The following is a 21,350-nucleotide window of genomic DNA, read 5'->3' as shown; positions in this document are numbered from 1 at the left end:
TTAATTCGCATTCTCTTTTGTCAATGCACATATGTATTACATTGTGCATTCAGAAACTACCTGTTACTCTGGTACACATACCTGTACAGTTAACACCCAGAGAATAAGGATATGTATTTTAAAATAGCTAAAATGATATTAATTTAAATTACTACTAAACAAATGCTAATAAAAGAAAATTCCTTAATTTATTTTTTATCTTGTCATCTTAATGTGTCTTGCACTAAATCCATACTCTGGAGATTTTAAAGGAAGACCATGGTGTCCCGTACACTTGATCTGAGTATGAGTACCAAACTAAGTCAAAGTAGTTTAGGTCACAGCATTCTCTGTCAATTTATGATCTTATTATTAGAAAAGTACATAATGTCAGTAATGGATTAACTGAAACACAACTAAATGTCTGTAGGGATGTAGGGAATGATGTAAGCACACTTTGTAAAACAGCCTCAATTTTGTAGAATTAACCATGTTTTTTCATGAATTTTCATGAATTTAGCTAGACTTGCATGATTAAAAGATACTTAAAGAGATATTTAAAATGAAACGAGACAAGTTGCGGGCACTATCCAATGAAACTATTCACAATATTTACACCTCATTTTTGAAATGATGGAGGACAAATCTATTTGAAGTATGAAATAAAAATCTACTTTTTTCTTTGCTATGTTTGTGAAAGAGGGCGGAGACTACTGAATAAGAAAAAGTAATTCAGTGTTCTGCATTAACTTTTTATTAAAAGGCAACTTGATATTGCCCAATTTGCAGCTACTTTAGAAGCATAATAGGAAATAAAACCTCAAAGTTATTCATATTTAATGTAAACATGTCATTATCATTTTTAGAAGTGCTGATTTTAAAATACCAATATTCACAATAACTCTTTTCCCAAGCACAAATTCTACTGAATCTGAGAATAGCTCTACATATACACATAATTTATTAATATGTTGCTTTCATCATTCCACGACTTAGCATATATTTTGAAAAATGCCGCAGCAGTGGTGGATAAACTGAAACAATGAATTGAATTACAAAACATAACTAAATAATTATATATGTATAAATATATATAATTAGTAGTTAGAACATTTTGTGTCATGGTGTTAATGAAAATTAAGAACAACATAAAGTGCCCTGGGTTGTCTAAATTGTAAGCTGATTAGTGTACCATTTGAGCGGAGACATGAATTGAACTAAAAAATATATATTTAAGTACTAACAACAGTAAAAGAAGAACTGTAAATACAGAAGAAACTGCAAAGAATCAATGAGTTTAAAACATGAAGTTACATATCACATTTATTCCATGGTAGAATAATCAGAGATTAATCAGAGATTATTGAGATTTTTATTTTTTTAGTTTAAGAATACAATTTTCTTGACTCTATAGAGTCTAGAGACTCTTACTCTAGAGACTTCAAACTGGAAGTTCTGAACTGTTTTGATATCAAGAACAGCTGGTCTGGTTCCCTCTTTCTTCTAGGGGCACTGTAGGATATAATCCTGGGCTTGAAGGATAAACAACAGTTGTCTTTTTCATATTTTATGCCAACATTTTTCACTCACATTAAGATAAAAAGTATCAAACAACAACAACAAAAAACTCTGACACTAAAAATCAGTATGTATAGAAAAGTTTCTTGTTCTGACCAATTTAAACATTCAGGTAGTTTCTCAGCCACACACAATGTTTGCAGAGATTCAACTGTTTTTGTGAACCACTCCAGTAGCAGGAGTTTTAGGAAAAATTCCCTTCATGTTCCAGAGCATTTGGTTGCTCTTCAAAGTTTACCAAACTAAGGTAAGAAGGCCTCGTTTTATATGCACTAAGCACTGGACTGAATGGATCAACTCACATATTCAAAAGCTGATTAGGTTTGCAAATCAGCACCTAAAATATTTGTGCTCTTTAATATATATCCCTCATTAATATATTTTTTAAAGATGAAAGTATTAGCACTGGCAGTGAAAATAACTCAGATTTTGAATATGTTAACTTTTTCAATACAAATATCTGTAGTACTGGTATAAGGTCAAAATTTGGAGCTCAAGTTTTCTTTTTCTGAAGGAACAATGGCACACTTATACTTAAAAGAATAATTTTACTACAGCAAATAGTTCCACTGAAGCCACTTAGGATTGCTTGAGGTAATTAAAGTGTCAAACTGTAGTGAGCATCATCTTCCATACAATAAATGAAAGCGTGCAAAATTGCAGATGATGAATTTACAGAAAACTCCATAACAAGAGTGAATAAAGAGTAGTTCACTGATCATTCACATGCTGCTGACTATTGTGCATCAACTTATAGTTCACATTTTGATATTCAAATAGTAAAGGAAAATCTGATACAGTTCCCAATTTCCAAATCAAAGAGAATATATACTACCAACACAACTGTAAATATTTGATATAAAAGGGAAAAATTATCATGTTTAAAAAAAAAAAAAAAAAAGTAGAAAGAAGCTAGGAAATAAATTATCAGTGTTGCTTAAAATAAGGAGGACAAAACAATGAGCATAATTCTCTAAGAGTGCAAAGCAAAAGGCAACTATTAGTAACAGTCCTTTGGTGAATATGTTTCAGGAGTCTCCTAGATAAGAGAACCCAACTACTAGGTAGAAATACAATAGAAACTCTTAGCACATCTCTGTTACACATCACTTACATTCCATCAGTTATTTCCCTGCTTAATGGGTTCTATTTTCAGCATGAAATATGTCTTCAAATCTTATTTTTCCATTTAGTCTCAGCCTGACTGCCCCCCGAGTATAGAACTTTAGTGTAAGCACAACCAGTAAAATTAGGTTTATTGGGGTCTTTTCATTTATATTAATAATAAAAATAGAATATATAATCATTATAATATAATGATCACACAATATATTAGCACAGTAAAGTATAACAACAATAAACAATCATTTTTATTTATATTGGAGTATTTTTAATGAAGAAAATAAATATTTCTAAATAAGGCTCGCAAATTATTATTCGAAGAGTAATCCCCATATACTTTTTTTTTTTTTTCGCCAACATAAAATCAAAACCACTCTCCCCACCTCTATGTAATAGGGAAAAAAAACCTGACACGCACAGAATCATCTAGGTTGGAAAAGACATTCAAGATCATCTAGTCCAACATCAATTTTTTTTTAAATAAATTATCATAGTATTACCCAAGTAAAGCAGTAGTAAGATGATGCAAGAGCCAAATGAAAATTCAAGTATTTGTGAGTTAAAACATTCTGAATCTTTGGATTGCTATTTTACACATTGTTCTGAACCTGTCCAGATTCATGGCAGTAGGAGATTGAAACAGAAGCAGAGTCACATGAATAATATCCATCAAAACAAAATCATTGTCCCATACTTAGCACCTGTAAGATAGAATACTACCATGGTCTACTCTCTCCCACTTTTCTAAAATGGTTTGAAATATCAGTAGGAAGACTGATCATCTTTCTGAACAGCTTACAGGTTCCTTGGTCACAAAATTGAGACCTGAAATACTTGTAGTAAATAATATAGTACAAAAGAGTACATGAGAGATAATGCAGGATCCCACAACAAAAACACATGAAAAAATGTATTTGGAAAAGGAATACCTCAATGATTCCTAAATGGCAAGTGGAACTGCCTGCCTATTCAGGAGAGAAAATGAAGAACAGGAAATACATAAGTTGGTAGTTTTAGAGTTCCTTAGTTTAGAGATTTGGGAAGGTACTAGTTGTTATTTTGTCTTTTTAATAAATGCCTTCATTTTAGCCTTATTCTTAATTTTCCTTTCATTTTTTTTTGCTTATCTTCCTCATTTTAAATTATTTTAAAATACACAGATTTGTTTAGACACCTAAATGCTACACAGATTTTCTGCTTAAAATGTTTTGTCTTTCAAAAAAAAAAAAAACAACAACAAAAAAAAAACAAAAAACACCCAAACAAATGGACTAAATTCACAAAAAACAACTATTATTGACAAAGAGCTAAACTGATGTGTTATTAACTTCCAATTTTAGACACATGCAAACTTCATGAGTAAAACTAAATTAGTATATCTAAATTCAAAAGGACTATACATATGCATAAAAAAGCTTGTTTGATTGTTCCCGGGAGTGTCTTTCATCCTATTATTTTAGCTTCTCTTACATGAGAAAACTGCAGTGTAAATGATAAAAACATTGTGAATAGACATGAAACGATTTATGTTAAAAGATATAAGCATTTCAGCATACACAAAACTGTAATAAAGATCAATAGGCAATGGGCAAATGAATATGATCAGAAAAGGTTTGTAATTACATGACAGCTAAAAACATGGTTCAACAGATGAACAGAAAAAAGGGAAAATTACCTTTGCACTTTCATAAAGTTATAGGCTGTTAATCTCTTTAAACCTTGAACAGTCTTGACATTTAATTCAGTTAACAGTAACTAAAGCCTACAAAGCATGCAGCGTATGCCACAGTAGTATAGAAAATACCAAAGATGTAACAAGGACAGAGGAACACGTTGGGGTTGCCCCCAACCATGCTGTGATATGAGTCATGGGACTCAGTGGCTGTGCATGTTTCCACTACATTGCAATGGATGGGGAAAAATATATTGTAGCTGAGTAGCATGCAGGCCAGTCAATCTCAAAAGTGATCATATATGCATGACTTGTTTAGGTAACCTGTTTAAACATGCTGACACGTTGCTCTGCTTGGTTAAAAAGCACCAGAGCTGCGTTCTTGAATGATCCAGCTTGATTTTACTCCTGTGAGAAGTAAGAATGGTACGCAATGAAGTTAAAACATGGTACCTTTTTTTTTTTTTTTTTTTTTTTTTGAGTACTGGATACAGAAGAAGTATGGATTCCTACTTATTTAAATATGTGTTTTCAAGATATGTTACACATTGGCAAAACATAGCATTTATTGTTATTGATTAGTGCTTCAAGCTTATCTAAGGACATATTAAAAGAGGTAAAACTAGAATAATATCTGAAGATCACAGATGTGTATTGGACTTGGGCCTGAAATTTAACGGAAAAAAAAAGGAAAGAAAGAAAGAGAAAGAAAGCTACACCTACAGCATGTATATTTGAGCTTTAAGTGTCCTTTAAATACTAGTAATTAACAGAGATATATTTTTCCTTGCAATTTATTTTCAAGGTTATTTCTAGTCTTCCCTACATGCTGAACGTGTATCTAGGATGTGCTTTCAGAAAGAAGCCATATGGCAAAACAAAATCAATTTACTGGGTCAAACATGAAAACTTCTGGGTAAGCAATATCAATAATTTAAGGTACATTATGGATTGTAACAGACGTTGTTACCCAATTCTTAAATATAGAATAGTGCAGAACCAGGTATCTTCAATTTCTGCATAATTTCCAGGCAAGGTGTAGATTTAACAGTTATCCAACCAGGAAAAAATTACCATCAATATCATCAGATATTCCGCAAAACCAAGATTTAAACACACTAAGGCCAGTATCCTTTATTCACATTAATAGTAAGCAAAAGATATAGCTGCTGTTCAGCAGCTTTAAATATTTTCTGTTTCACTCTGAGAAGGTCTTTTGTTAATCTAAGATCTTCTCAGCTGAAAGGTTAACGTAACACACAAAGAAGTACAACCTCCAAAAAGCAGATGGAGGACATCAAGTGTCAGGAAACGAGTTGTTCAGACAGCAAACAAGTCTAATATTATTAAATACTTCATTGTACAATAAAAGAAACACTTAAAGAGTCAACTTATTACACCTTTCAAATTTAATGTAATTACACTTTGCTACAACAAGCTTATTTCTAAAATTTGGAAAGAAAGAATAAGGCAAAATCATCTTGTTCAAAACCCCCATAAACAAGAAGTAAACATTGTATTTTTTCTCATCCTGTTTATTTGGTAAATTCACCTTATAATACTGCCATTGTTTCCTTGGCTTTTCCTAATCATTCTAACTTTAGAACTGGAAAATTTACTGCTCTGATTAGCCTGAGTTAGTACCTTGTTAGCTTATCCTATACTAATAATTCTGAACTCAGCAAGCTTTAAAAATCAGATACGAAGGGCATTATTATTTTAAGATATCCTTTTTTTTTTTTTTTAATAGCAGTTTACTTTCATCCTCACTTCATGTAAATATTATGATGATAATGTACTAAGGCAATACGCCTTTTGTCTATTTAATTAAACATATGTATCAGTTTATCTATCCACCTGAAAAATTTAGAAAACCTTGCTTTTCAAAACACTTTTATAAATTGTTTTATATGTCTTTATATAATTCTGCTTGAATTTCCTACTCTCTTTAGCTACGCTTTTCCCAATTCATCACAATTTATTCACTTTCAGTCTAGTCTAACAATTTCAAATTGTAATCACTTTCTATTTCTAAGCAGGAAGAGCCATACTATGAAAGAATACAAGTGTTATATGTCAGAAGATCAAAACAATTCATTCATACAAAATGTAAACAATTTAAATCTTACCTCCTTACTTTCCTCCAAATCTGAGTCACTGCTAAACTCTTCTGTATTTAGATGTTCAAAATCAGATTCTCCAACAGCTATTGGTACCGTAACAGTAAGGCTTGGGTTGTTTATGAATGGTGGATAATCACTGCTACCTACAACACCGGCTGTTCCATTCTCATTTCTGTGGTAAGTTGTATCTATCCTTATTTCAGCAATGGTACAGTTGGAAATGCAATGGTGTCTCTCATCATTCAACTGATCCGTTGCTGTTCTTTCATTTACAACTCTTTGTTTTCCCCAACAAGATTTTTGGACACATTCACCTGCTTTTTTCTTCACATAATCTATTCCCTTCTGAATTCTTGCAACAGCAATCTGTAAATTATTCATTTCGTTATCATCCTCTGTAGGAGAAAGGCTGTCTGAACTAAATGAACTCAGCAGCAAGGCCAGAAAAAGGTTCAACACCTAAAAACAAAGATAATAGAGCTGGGTTTTCTCAATTTTTCATTGACATGTTTCTTCTATCACCTATTATGAACAGCTTAGAAATGCTCTCCTCTGCTGTATATGATTCTGGAAATTAAACAGTAAATAACATGTAAATGCAACGTAAACACAACAATACCCAATGCAGTTGCTTTTTGTGGTTTTACGTTGCTGTATGACTACAAAGACACTTGTAAATTCCACTTCTGCTCATGTTTGTGGAAGGGTATTAAGGCTAGAAATTAGTATCTTTGGTACCAACTGCACAGATCCAAAATGTTTAACTTCTCTTGCACAGAGAAGCCCTCTGCAGTAAGGCATAGCTGATCTGTCCAGAAAGAGCTTTCTTAAAGGCTGGTCCAAACCCACATAAGTATTTTGCTGTATGTGACTTAAAACACATGAAGCAACCCCTTCCCCAAATCTTACTTAGCTCTCATCCTCTTCCCACTGCAAGACAAAACATAGAATAAATTTCAGTTATATAAACCCAGAGTTTACCAATGGCTCAAAAGTTACTAAGATTGAAGTAGCCAAGGAACTTGTAGAGTAGCAGCTCAAATTCTTTAGACCAGGCTCTTCTAGGCACCTCTGAAGAAAACAGGGTAAAAACTACATATTGGGAATACAGAAAGACAACTGGATAATAGAGCCCTGAAAATGGAGTAGAGACTGTCTACTCTAAATAAATAAATGAAAAAAATCTGCTAGAGCTAAGGTATAAAATAAGAATACAGTGAATACTGTAAAAAAATCAGAGTTCAATAGTACTTTCCACAGATTTCTCTCTTGTGGTTTACAAAGCTATTTGAGGAGGATATGTTGCTTTTTTTTTTTTTTTTTTTTTTTATTATAAGACAATAGATTTGCAGAAAATCCTGGAGAAAGTGGCTGTGCTACTAGTAGCATGTCTGGTTTGATAATCAGCTTATTCCTATTAGAAATGTTATTACTAAAGAATGAGACCAGGATGGCTAATTCAAGAGCTCTTTTGCTGCCAACAGTTCCCTAAAGAAAAGATCTAGAACTGCATGGAAAGACTCTGTGTGTAATGAGAAAAGCAGAGAAAAAGGCTGAGCAGTGAAGGCCTCAAATGCTGTTCAGTTAATAAATATAAAACATTTTAAAATAAATTTTTGCATGTTAATGTACAAACTGGTCTGATACTTTCAGAGAAAAAGAAGATGCAATAAAGACTGCTTTTAAAATCATAGAATTATAGAATATCCAAAGTTGGAAGGGACCCAAAAGGATCATTGAGTCCAACTCCTGATGTTTATAAAAAGCACCTAAGAAGTGGCAAGAAAAAAGTTGAAGAGATGAAAATGTGAAGTATTTCCATCTGTTTTAATGCAAAACTAGTGCCTTCCAATTCCAGTTTCCTTACCCTATCTGTGTAATATGTTAGGAGCAAGCAAGGTTTAAAATGGCTTTATCTTCAGTCTAAGAATTTTAAAGCAGTCATTTGGACAGAAAAGAAAAATGGTTATGTGTGATTGGAAGTGTGCTTAGGAAGAAAGTCCTCTTCTGCAAAAAGCAAACTCCCATTTTGGGAGCATAATATTTGTGGGGCCCATCCTACTCTAAGCAACAAGTACTAGTCCATAAAAATCTGAACACATGAAGCTTCTCCCTCTCACCCATATTCTCTGAATTGTACTCCATATCGTGACAGGCCATTTGTTAATTTTGAGGATTCTACATAGGACCAGAAATCTAACGAGCAGAAAACTCTATTTCAGAATCCATATTCATAACATTGAAAGTCATACAAAACATTTAAATAACTCATTTAACGCTATAAACCACTTAATTTCTGGTTCTGTTACCATTCTTTCTCTACATGAATTCTCAAATTATTCTGACTACATACCACTAGGTTTCCAATCACCATGACCATCATGAAGACAGTAAGGCACATAGGTTGGCCTGCAACCTGCATGCAGTCCCACATTGTTTCTATCCATTCTCCACACAGCACTCGGAACACAATCAAGAAAGAGTGGAAAAAGTCATTCATGTGCCAGCGTGGAAGTACACAGTCGGTGGAGATCTTGCAGACACATTCTTTGTAGTTTTTCCCAAACAGCTGCATCCCAACCACAGCAAAAATGAACACAATGATGGCCAGCACCAGGGTCAAATTCCCCAAAGCCCCCACTGAGTTGCCAATAATTTTTATCAGCATATTCAGAGTTGGCCAAGATTTTGCCAATTTAAAAACTCGAAGCTGAAAAATGAAAATACAGAGACATTATTTATAAGTAGTTATAAAAATGCTATAGAAATAAACAGATTACAGACCTGTGTCTCTTAATAATAAGGAAAAAATAAATAAAAAACTAAATAACCTTCAACAGGTTTCCAACATCCATAGCTTATACAGAAACAGGAGTTTCATAAAATCCACTCTTTTTAGGCTTATAAATTTTAGACCTTTCTATCCTTATCTTTTGTATAGCGTATCTGTATTCTCTTCTACACGAGTGAAACAGCACACTAGTGGAATTTATTTAGCTAGTGAATTCTGAACACATCTCAACCATTTTGTACAGAAATGCGTTAAAAAAAAAAAAAAAAAAGGTGCAACAGAATTCTGCTGAAATAAAAAAAAATAAAAATAAAAAAAAATTCTGAAACCTTGAAGGATGCATCTTAAAAAGTATGTTGTCTCCAGCAAACAGAAAAAGGACCAGACCTACAGTCTGGAAATAAAAACCAAACATAAGCCCTAAGTCAAACCTTTCAACTTATGAAGGAAAAACGTATAATTCTCACTCTTTCCACCCAAAATAAAACCTATATAAAAACATATTTTGTTTTTGAATACATGCAAAACATGGGAAATATGTTTCTAATTTAATTTCTCTTTTTACTTTTCTATTAAAATAAAGCATTTTTTTGCCAAGAGGAAAAACGATCTGTTAAAATTAATTTATGAAATTTATAAATCCTGCATTTTAAAAGAACAATTTTTTAAAAAAGAATAAACTTTTGACAACTTCCACATTGGAGGAGACAGAAGACTACAAATGTTTTATTTATTTACATCTTCTCTCAGTATGCACTAAGTAAATTGTACACTCACTGTGCTGTTACCCATTTGTGTTAATACAATTAGAACAGTATCACAGTTCTTTCCCTTGACAAGCACTTAGCTTCTTCTGAACCATAAAATGGAACACATTATTCCATGATAACACAAATAATTTTGTAAAACCTGTTTGCAGAGATATCCTGTGACAGTTCAGAAAAAAATATAGTATTAATGTAATATTAAATATATGAGTATAAAAATACTGTGTCTATTTACATGGGTACAATTAAAATTCCGAATTCCATACATAATTATAATCATTAATTTATTTACCAATCTGAATGATCGTAGAACAGATAATCCATCCACATTTGACAGAAAAAGCTCCACCAAACTAAGGGTCACTATAAAGCTATCAAAAATATTCCAGCCAACTTGGAAATAATAAAAAGGATCCATGGCAATTATCTTGAGAACCATTTCTGCTGCAAAAATTCCAGTAAAAACCTAAAAGAAGAATGTTTATTGTTACTTAATAGATGAGTATGAGTTAAACCAGAAGACCAAAAATGACTTAATAGCAACAACCTTCTTACAGCAGGATGTCAATAAGAAAAATCATCACAGGTTGAACATCACAGAGAAGTGGCAAAATCAAAAGGAGCTGTAGAGTAACTCTATTAACGTTTAGTTAAACCCATGATGCATTTAGTGACTCATGAAGAACAATCTATACCTAACGGGCCTCATGTTTGCTTCCCACATCTGCCACATTTAATTAAAAGAACATTCCCCAGCAAGATAATAAAGTCTCTCTTGCCACAATGGAAGCTGCTTTAGCTAACGTGTGGAAAAAATATGAATTGGTCATAAGGTGGAGAGTGATGTGCTATTTACCCTTCAGGAGAGCTCACAGTAAAATTAGCACGTCTTTTCTCGCTAGCTGCAAAAAAAAGGCCAATTCTGTCAAGGCTCATGTTTGAAGCAAAACCTTTCAGCCTCTGACAGAAGCAGAAGGCAAACAACACTTCTGAAAAGGGAGTAAATTCATTGTATTTACTGTAAATGTATGCCCACCAGCACCTACAGAACTGCAAAACCATGTTTAACTAGAAATATAAGCAAGCTTATTACAAAAATCAAGAATATCTGTCAATCTTTCAAAGAGTTCAAAAAGCAAGAAATCAACTGCTGAAACTACACAAATACTGTTCTCCTAAAATACACCCTGAATCTTTTTTAAGATGGCAGTATGACATGATTATCTTCCACAATGATCTCTTACGCCATGTAAACAATTGAACTATCTCTGTATTGGCTAAAAATATCAAGATACAATTCCAATGTTGACACATTAACATCTCTGCACTTAAGCCAAATGTATTCCCAATATATACTGGAATTTCATTTATTGTAATAACTGAATTACACCACAATCACCAGAAATTCCACTTAAAATGAGCATAAGTGAGAAGTATAGCAGATGATCTGTAGTATTGCCATTATAAAAACAAGCAAAGAAATAAACCAAACCACCTACAGGCAGGATACAAAACTATCTCACAGGGAAAACAACTGTATCAACACTCTTGGTATAAGTCACAAGTTCTTTGCTTTCCAAATTATTATGGACCAGTTGAAGCAACACTCTGAACAAAATTACAACTAAACAAAACAAAAAAGCAAAACAAAACCAAACAAACAAGCAACAACAACAAAAACAGTGCAAAATATTAATCCATAACAATATCCAACATCTGGTGCTTTGGTGCTTTTAGTGATACTTACAGTATAAAGTATCTAATTTGGCGCCTACTTTTCTTGCAATACTAAACAAAATCAAGTCAGATTTCTCTTTTGATTTTCTGTCATCCAAACTCTGGTCATTGAAAACTCTATTTGCAGAAATGTCAATGTGGAAAATCATACGCTTCAATACAACATACCTCAAATGTTATTTTTAGACTATGTTTAGTAAAAATAAACCTTTAACATGTTGGATGGAACCTTGAACATTATGGGATGATGATAAAAATAATAAAAACAAAAGTAATTATATTTCAAAGAGAAACAATGTTCAGACTGCATCAAATTAAATCATTTGGTGGACTTACCTGATTTCCTATTTTAAGTGTATTGTTAAAAGCGTCAGTCATTGGATAATGTTCCATGGCCATAAACAATGTGTTTAAAATTATGCAAACAGTGATAGCAAGATCAACAAGTGGATCCATTACAATAAATGAAACTATACTCTTCACTTTTAACCAAGGCTCCCAACAATTCCAAATCAAGAAAGTGTGGGCAAACTTATACCAGCAGGGTGGACATTTTTGCCTGGATTCTTCAAGTTCTGAGGGGAAAAAAAAAAAGAAATGCAGAGTAAGCAAGTTGTGAAGAAAGCGACATTTTTGTTTAGTCTGCTTTTTCACGTTTATATTCCTGGAACCATTAAGGATGTTTGGAGGAACCTTCTTAGAAATTACAGTTGCTGAATGAGATAGTTTCAGAAGACTAGAAGAAAATCAATACAGGTTTTCAGCTAATAACTGAAAAAAGTTGTCTACTTATCACACAACCTTGTTTTCAAAAACACCTTATTTAAATTTAAGGACACTTTCCACAGAAAAACTTCCAACTTCACAGACCCCTCAAATTTCTAACTATTGATTTGCAATAAAAATATGATTAATTTCAGCAAAAACAGTTAAAAAAAAAAAAAAACTATTCAAGCTTTTTCATGAATTTCAATAATAGTTTCACTACTACAAAAGAAATTACCACTACAAATTTCCTTCTTCCTATTAACTAAGGCCTGGCTTTTAATTTTATGTTACATTCTTACAGTATAGGTTACTGGAAGACTTACCGCAAGGCACTTCTTCCAATATGAATAAGTAATATAGAACACATACATTTTATCTGTTTTATTATAAATTTGTGTTTTTTTGTTGTTGTTTTTTTTTTTTTATTATTATTATTATTATTTTAGTTTAGCCTGTTTATCAGACTCCTTCTTTTCTGTTTTCATTTCGTCCTACCATTCATTTTATGCATTTGCAGTAACTACTTATTTTTAGTCTTCTGTATTTTCATGTGATACAATACCTATGACTATCTCAAGAAAGTTCATTAATCTGTAGTTGTAACACACCTTCCATTGTATTTGTGATAATGCCAGCTATACTCATAGCTCTCTCTCTTAAATTGGGATCCTCCAGCAAATCCATTGGTATTTGATATGAACTTGGACGTCTCTTTTTTATATCAATTTCTGTAGTAGTGCTCTATAAAAAAAAAGGGGGGGGGGGAAGGGAGGGAGATAAATATAATTCACCTTTAGAAACGCTGACAGAACAGGCATCAAAAAGACTCTTCACTTTCAATGAATTCATAACATACACAGGTTCATATTCGTGCTATGACATTATAATTTTTTCCACCTTTTTTGTTTGTTTGTTTAAAGAAAATGTGTATTTTCAGGTATTTTCAGGTTATACTTTTGAATACTGTTAAGCACCTTATAAAATACCTTATAAAGTACTAAGTCTTGATATTTAATTTCCAGAATATCTTTGCATTATAGTTTACTATTAACTTCTTACTAGATGTAAGGAAATTTTGGAGGAGGCCATGGCCAAAGAAACAAATTGATACTTCTCAGTGGAAGCATGAATTTTTCTCTGGATTCACTGTGAATTTATTGGAAGCATGATTTTTTCTCATTCCTAGTCCCATGCTTTCTTTACCAACACTTAAATTCCAAACAAGTTCAATCATAATATAAGATGTGATTTATGCTATGAAGTTTCTGCAATAGCAATTATTTTCTGAAAGTAACTTTTACAGATCAGCCTTGATCTCTAATCCTGAAATCTGGAGTAATTAAAAACTTTCTTACATTGTCATCAGTTGTTGGTTTGTCTATTATCACCTCTGGCAGAAGCTGACCTGTAGGTGACAAGAGACACGGTGGTCCATCCACTAAGGAAACCACTCCATTGCAATCCACAGTGCTATGCATCTTTCCATTCAACGGAAAAAGTGTCGGCCTTCTTGACGATCTGCTGGCCTGGCTAATGTTACTACTGCGTCGTTCACTGTGTCTGAGCGGCACAAAAAGAGAACCTCTTCTGCTTCCATTATCCTCAAATGTGCTGTGCTCATCATCAGCAAAGTCATTTTCAGATCCTATCTCTCTTCCATGATCTCTAAAACTGAAAAGACTTGTTCTGCTACTACGTCTGGGAGAAAACAGGGAGCCACGAACACTTAGTAAAGACTGTAAAGGAAATAAAAAAAGTCACCAGCTGAAGATATTAAATATACAGCATCCATATCTATTTTATATATGTATCTATTATATATATGTATATATTTATTTATTTATTTATTTATTATATATATATTCCCCCAAAATCTTTCAGCTTTACTCTTAATACAGTGCCTTAGATAGACTTCAGGCACATGAGAGATGAGGATCATCTGAATGGGTAAATTTACAGTACACTTAAAACAATTATCAGAGAACAAAATCTGAACATGCATGAGGCTGTAGCAGTTTCCATCCCTGTATTATAGAGGAAATAAAGGCTTAATGCATAGTCTACATGGATCATTAGAATTCATAATGTCAAATTACATTGTTTCATACTTAGTCTTCTATGCTGATGCATCACACTTAAATTTTCCTTTTATGAATTAAAAATGAATTTCTACTTCAGTTGAACTATGCAAATGCACTACTGCTGTGCACCATGTCGAGACTCACCAGATCCCAAACAAGAAAGTAACACCCAAACTCTTGTTTGATATAGTTGGTAATTAAAGTAATGCAAATTATTTTTCCTATGTTGTATTACTTTACAAAGTTACAGCAAAGTTTGCTGCATATTACAGTCATCATAAATCCCAACAACATAAACTGCACTAATCACAGTACCTGGTGGGGTGATGTGAGCTGTGTCCCATAAGCAAGTTTGTTCCCATCAAAAGAAAAACGGAAACCTTTTCTTCTGATACTGCCATCTGATTCAGATTTTGAAAGCTTTCCCTCTTTTGTGTTATCCTCTTCTCCAGAGAGTTCCCTTTGCCTCCTTTTCTTCCTTCTATTTCTCCTTTCTTTGGCACTTTTTGAACTAAGCTTGGATGCTTCTGAAGAACTATCTGAAGGTCCACCAATCCCACTTTCACCACTTAATTCTGTCATCTCTGCTGCAGCTGCTGCTATTGCCTGTCAAAGCAATTATTTAATTTATTTTATATTTTATTATTAATATTATTATATTTATATTTAATGCAACGTCTAAAACATATGTGAATGATCAAATGCTTTAAAATTCCACAATCTTTTAAGAATGCTATAGTGCCTGTTTCTGAGGTTTATACCACATGACTTGTAAATGTGACAAAAGCCTAGGTGGATTTGAGTTTAAAAAAGAAAAATAGCAGTAAATTTATTTATTTTTTTAATTTCAGTGATTGTAATTGCATGCAAAAGAGCTGAATGCAGTTCATCACCTCCAGGGATGGTGACTCCACCACTTCCCTGGGCAGCCCATTCCAATGCCTCACAACCCTCTCAGTAAAGAAGTTCTTCCTAATATCCAACCTAAAACACCCCTGGCGCAATTTTAGCCCATTCCCCCTTGTCCTATCACCAGGCACGTGGGAGAATAGACCAACCCCCACCTCTCTACAGCCTCCTTTAATGTACTTATAAAGAGCGATAAGGTCGCCCCTGAGCCTCCTCTTCTCCAGGCTGAAGAATCCCAGCTCCCTCAGCCACTCCTCGTAGGACTTGTTCTCCAGACCCCTCACCAGCTTCATCGCCCTTCTCTGGACGCTTTCAAGCACCTCCATGTCCTTCTTGTAGCAAGGGGCCAAAAACTGAACACAGTACTCGAGGTGCAGCCTCACCAGAGCCGAGTACAGGGGGACAATCACTTCCCTAGATCTGCTGGCCACACTGCTTCTTATGCAAGCCAGGATGCCGTTGGCCTTCTTGGCCACCTGAGCTCATATTCAGCTGACTATCCACCAATGCTCCCAGGTCCTTCTCTGCCTTGCAGCTTTCCAACCACTCATCCCCTAGCCTGTAGCTCTACTTGGGGTTATTGCGCCCCAGGTGCAGGACCCGGCACTTGGCCTTGTTGAACTTCATACAGTTGACCTCAGCCCATCCGTCCAGCCTATCCAGATCCTCCTGCAGAGTCTTCCTACCCTCGAGCAGGTCAACACACACACCTAACTTGGTGTCATCTGCGAACTCACTGAGGGTGCACTCGATCCCCTCATCCAGATCATTGGTAAAGATATTAAAGAGGAACAGCCCCAGTACCGAGCCCTGGGGAACGCCACTAGTGACCGGCCTCCAGCTGGATTTGACTCCATTCACCACGGCTCTTTGGGTCTGGTTATCCAGCCAGTTTTTAACCCAATGAAGCATACACCAGTCCAAGCCACAAGCAGACAGTTTCTTGAGGAGAACACTGTGGGAAACGGTGTCAAAAGCCTTGTTGAAGTCAAGGTAGACCACAACCACAGCCTTTCCCTCATCCACCAAGCGCGTCACTTTGTCACAGAAGGAGATCAGGTTCATCAAGCAGGACTTGCCTTTCATAAACCCATGCTGACTGGGCCTGATCACCTGGTTGCTCTGTAAGTGCCATGTGATGACACTCAAGATAATCTGCTCCATGAGTTTCCCTGGCACTAAGGTCAAACTGACAGGCCTATAGTTTCCCTGGTCTGCCCTCCAGCCCTTCTTGTAGAAGGGCATCACATTTGCTAGCCGCCAGTCAACTGGGACCTCCCCCAATAGCCAGGACTGTTGATAAATGATGGTAAGCGGCTTGGCCAGCTCCTCTGCCAGTTCTCTTAGTATCCTCGGGTGGATCCCATCTGGCCCCATTGACTTCCGTACATCCAAGTGCCATAGGAGGTCACCAACCATTTCCTCATGGATAGTGAGGGCCACATTCTGCTCCTCATCCCCTTCCACTGGTTCAGGGTACTGGGTATCCAGAGAGCAACTGGTTTTGCCACTAAAGACTGAGGCAAAGAAGGCATTAAGCACCTCTGCCTTTTCCTCATCTTTTGTAACTAAGTTCCCCCCCACATCCAGCAAAGGCTGGAGATTCTCCTCAGTCCTCTGTTTTGCATTAATGTATTTGTAAAGACATTTTTTGTTCTCTTTGACGGCAGTAGCCAGATTGAGCTCCAGATGAGCTTTGGCCTTTCTAATTTTGTCCCTGCACTGCCTCGCAACGTCCTTATAGTCCTCCTGAGTGGCCTGCCCTCTTTTCCAAAGATTGTAAACTCTCTTTTTCCTGCTAAGCTCAAGCCACAGTTCTCTGTCCAGCCAGACCGGTCTTCTTCCCCGCTGGCTCGTCTTTGGGCACGTGGGGACAGACCGCTCCTGAGCCATTAAGATTTCCTTCTTGAAGAGCGCCCAGCCTTCCTGGACTCCTCTGCCCTTCAGAACTGCCTCCCAAGGGACTCTACCAACCAGTGTCCTGAACAGTTCAAAGTCAGCCCTCCGGAAGTCCAATACAGTGGTTTTACTGGTCCCCATCCTGGCTTCTCCAAGAATGGAGAACTCCACCATTTCATGGTCATTCTGCCCAAGACAGTTTCCAGCCACCACATCTCCCACCAGTCCTTCTCTGTTTGTGAAGAGAAGGTCTAGCAGGGCACCTCCCCTGGTAGGCTCACTAACCAGCTGTGTCAGGAAGCTATCTTCCACGCTCTCCAGGAAACCCCTAGACTTCTTTCTCTGGGCTGTGTTGTGCTTCCAGGATATGTCTGGGAAGTTGAAGTCTCCCACGAGAAAAAGCGCTGACGATTTCGCACCTTTTGTCAGTTGCCTGTAGAACTCCTCATCAGTCTCCTCATCCTGGTTTGGCAGTCTATAACAGACCCCCACCAGGATGCTTCCCTTGCTGGCCTTCCTGCTGATCCTAACCCATAGGGACTCAACCTTATTCCCAGCCTCAAGTTCTGCGACATCAAAACTCTCTCTGCTATACAGAGCCACACCCCTTCCTTGCTGCCTGTCCCTTCTGAAGAGCCTATAGCCAGACATTGCAGCACTCCAGTCATGAGAGTGATCCCACCATGTTTCCGTGATGGCAACCAAGTCATAGCCTGCCTGCTGCATGATGGCTTCCAGCTCCTCCTGTTTGTTACCCACGCTGCGTGCATTAGTGTAGATGTACTTCAGTTGGGTCATTGCCTTCTCTCCCAGCCTTGCCATTGTTCCCCCTGGCACAGCTCTAACAAGCTTTGTTTCAGTCCGGTCGCCCTTCTCACCTAGTTTAAAGCCCTCTCAATGAGTCCTGCCAGCTCCTGGCCTAGGATCCGTTTTCCCCTTAGAGATAGGGACCCATCTGCGGCCATCAGGCCGGGTGCTGAGTAAAGCGCCCCATGGTCAAAAAAAAACAAAATTTCTGTGTTGGCACCAGCCTCTGAGCCACGTGTTTATCAGGTGGGCTTTCCATGTCCTCTCTGTACTCCTCCCTGCCACCGTAGGGATGGACAAAAACACCACCTGTACTCCTGCTCCATCCACTAACCGTCCCAGTCCCCTAAAGTCCCGTTTTATGGTCTTCAGGCTTCTCTCTTCAATGTCATCACTGCCAGCCTGGACTATTAAAAGAGGATAATAGTCAGAGGGGCAAACCAGGTTGTGAAGCTTTCTGGCAATTTCCCTGACCCTGGCCCCAGGGAGGCAGCAGACTTCCCTACGGGTAGGGTCAGGCCGACAAATAGGTCCCACTGTTCCCCTGAGAAGGGAGTTGCCCACAACAATCACCCTTCTTTCTGTCCTGGTGGAGGCAGTCCTGAGGTGTGGAGTTGACGTCCTCGCCCTAGGCATCCTCCTGGGTAGACTTACTACCTCTTCCTCAGCTACCGGTCTCTCAAGCTCCAGGGCTTCAAACCTGTTGCATAATATCATGCAAACATCATGCAAAGAGATATGCTAAGGCTCAAGTTCTTTTTAGAAAATACCTGAGCTTCTTCTTGCTGCTTCTTCAGCTGTTCAAGCATATGCTGCAAGTCTGCCTCCCTCTGTTCTGCCTCAACCATAGTTGCTTGGTTCTGTTCTTCATAGGCCATGGCAACCACAGCCAAAATTAAGTTAATCAAGTAGAAGGAACCCAGAAAAATGACCAGAACAAAAAATATCATGTATGTTTTGCCAACAGCTCGTAATGTCTAGAGGAGAAGAAGAAAAATGATCCATGTGGTGAAGACACGCATCAGTTCTGCAATTCATAAACAGACTGATTTTTAAAAAGACAAAACTTTTAAATTACTAAAGATAATACTTGTTAAAACCAATTTTCACACACATGAAAAAACTATGGTGAGAGAACTAATTTATACAAAGACAAATTAAGATTCATATTTTGCTGTGAGAGAATATACATTGTACAAATGACAGAAAGGATCAAAAAATGTACGTACCTCTTCAGAAATCATGTGAGATTCTGTACTAAGAACCCTTGTCTGCTTAATTCTGCAACTGAATTTGCTTTCTTTCATAAATACTGCACTTTTTCAACTGCTATCAATAGCTGTGGTATGTAATATAAACAAAGGCCCTTTCTGTGTTTGGTTTGGGGACAGTTGGACACAATGATTTTATCATATACTCACCAGCTGATAAAGATTTTCCCAGTAGTCTTGTGTCATAAGTCTAAACAGGGACAAAAAAGCCCAACTGAATGTGTCAAAACTAGTATATCCATAGTTAGGGTTTCTTCCAGCTTTCACACAGATAAACTCTTCTGGACATTTACTAGGGAAAAAAAAATATTGTAATGTGTATAAAAAAAACTTATCATTAAAATGGTTTTAAATTACTGTATCTTGAGTTTCCAATAAAGATTAATTAGACCTTATCTGTCAAGGTAGCTGCTGCTATTTGTGGCTTACGTTTTAAAAATTTTTGAGGAGAGGAAAACAGTGCTCTTTTTTTCTAAGCCAGCAGATGGCAAACAAGTAAACAAAAATCTTTCTTTCAAACTTTTCACCATTCTACACAAAATAAAACTTATTCCTAACAGATCAATATTATATCTGCAGGTGCCTCTTCAATGGAGATAATATTTTTGCTTAATACAGAGGTTCCATAAATTGAACACTTCCATGCAAGAGAAAGAGTTGGTATAGATATTTTTTTTGTTGACTTTTTCATGCCTGCAGGGTTGGTATACCAGGTTTCTTGATTTCTTCGGGTTTGTGAAATAGTCAAGTCAAGTTAACAATTCCGCAACAGGAAATAACTGCCAGTGATATTATTTTAAGCTCCTGAAACTCTATGTATCAGTTTTGATAGTAGGTGATCCAATTCTGTGGGCACAGTATCTCTGTTATGATTCTATTCCTGAGGGTTAGAGGAGGTTTTGCCAACAATAAACTTCATGGAAAGACACTATAAAGATTTCTTTCCATACATGTGTGTGCGTATATATGCATATATATATATATATATAACATTACTTGATATTTACACACAAAATGTTTACAAAAAAAAGCTTAAGTATATCTGTTTTAGACATAATTACCCAAAATAAGGGATGGACTGATATATCAGTACCGTCTAGTAATGTTATTTTATTACAAAGAATTTTTGTAAAGATAGACCAAGATAGTGCCATGCGTGAAATCCACAGACAGAAGAATACTGAATATGTCCTCCCAAAAGTCAGTCTTAAAAACCCAGTTCCCCATGCCTTTTTTAGAGATGTGGAATGACTTGAAGTCTTTGAAACAGAAGTACGCTCTCAAGTTATTGATAATGCAGTATCTACCTGCTGAAATAGTATTTGTCTAGTTAGAGTTTTTAATTTTACAGCGAAGTATTTTCTCACTTAGTATTTTTACTCATTCAAGTATTTAGTTACTATGAACCATGACCATACATTTTTCATTATGGATTCAGGTAGCTAAATTAGCTTTTTAACTTTATAGTGGTATTGTTTATGTTTTGTTTAAACAGGTGGTATGTAGTTTTCATTGCATCTTACCCTGCATCTGAGCTATTGCCACAAAGCAGATAATCCTTTTGTCCTTCTAGACGATAAAAATGACCTAAAAGAAAAGAAATGCTAAATTATTACAATTAAGGCAAGGAAGTACTACACCGAACTACAGTAATGTGTCAGAAGATGCAATCTTGATTTGTTACAACCCCCACCCCCAAATAAAACCAAAAAACATTTCTTCCAAGGCCAGAGAGACTTTGGTGTCTCCATCCTTGGAGACATTCAGCACTTTCCTAGACACGATGCTGAGAAGCCTGCTCTAACAACACCTTGCAGCTGGACCTCAGCAGGACTGGATGACCCTG

The 21,350-nt window shown here is 36.1% G+C and overlaps 1 protein-coding gene across 2 annotated transcripts in view; it reads right to left on the bottom strand.

Annotated features, from left to right (window-relative positions):
- Positions 1–21,350, bottom strand: part of LOC116490529 (sodium channel protein type 2 subunit alpha-like) — a 71,386-nt gene that overhangs the window by 17,251 nt on the left and 32,785 nt on the right. For both annotated transcript variants that reach the window (XM_032189783.1, XM_032189782.1), the window contains exons 8-17: positions 21,028–21,091; positions 19,655–19,796; positions 19,004–19,210; positions 14,934–15,224; positions 13,893–14,273; positions 13,146–13,278; positions 12,106–12,344; positions 10,325–10,498; positions 8,828–9,184; positions 6,481–6,933 (exon numbers count right to left, since the gene is read on the bottom strand). In XM_032189783.1, the coding sequence (XP_032045674.1) occupies positions 6,481–6,933; positions 8,828–9,184; positions 10,325–10,498; positions 12,106–12,344; positions 13,146–13,278; positions 13,893–14,273; positions 14,934–15,224; positions 19,004–19,210; positions 19,655–19,796; positions 21,028–21,091 (2,441 nt within the window). The remainder of the gene's footprint in view (positions 1–6,480; positions 6,934–8,827; positions 9,185–10,324; positions 10,499–12,105; positions 12,345–13,145; positions 13,279–13,892; positions 14,274–14,933; positions 15,225–19,003; positions 19,211–19,654; positions 19,797–21,027; positions 21,092–21,350) is intronic.

The sequence above is a fragment of the Aythya fuligula genome, chromosome 6, assembly GCF_009819795.1.
Source record: "Aythya fuligula isolate bAytFul2 chromosome 6, bAytFul2.pri, whole genome shotgun sequence".
In the NCBI taxonomy this organism is placed as follows: Eukaryota; Metazoa; Chordata; class Aves; order Anseriformes; family Anatidae; genus Aythya; species Aythya fuligula.
Note: the sequence above shows the minus strand (reverse complement) of the source record. Positions and strands in the feature narration are given on the sequence as shown.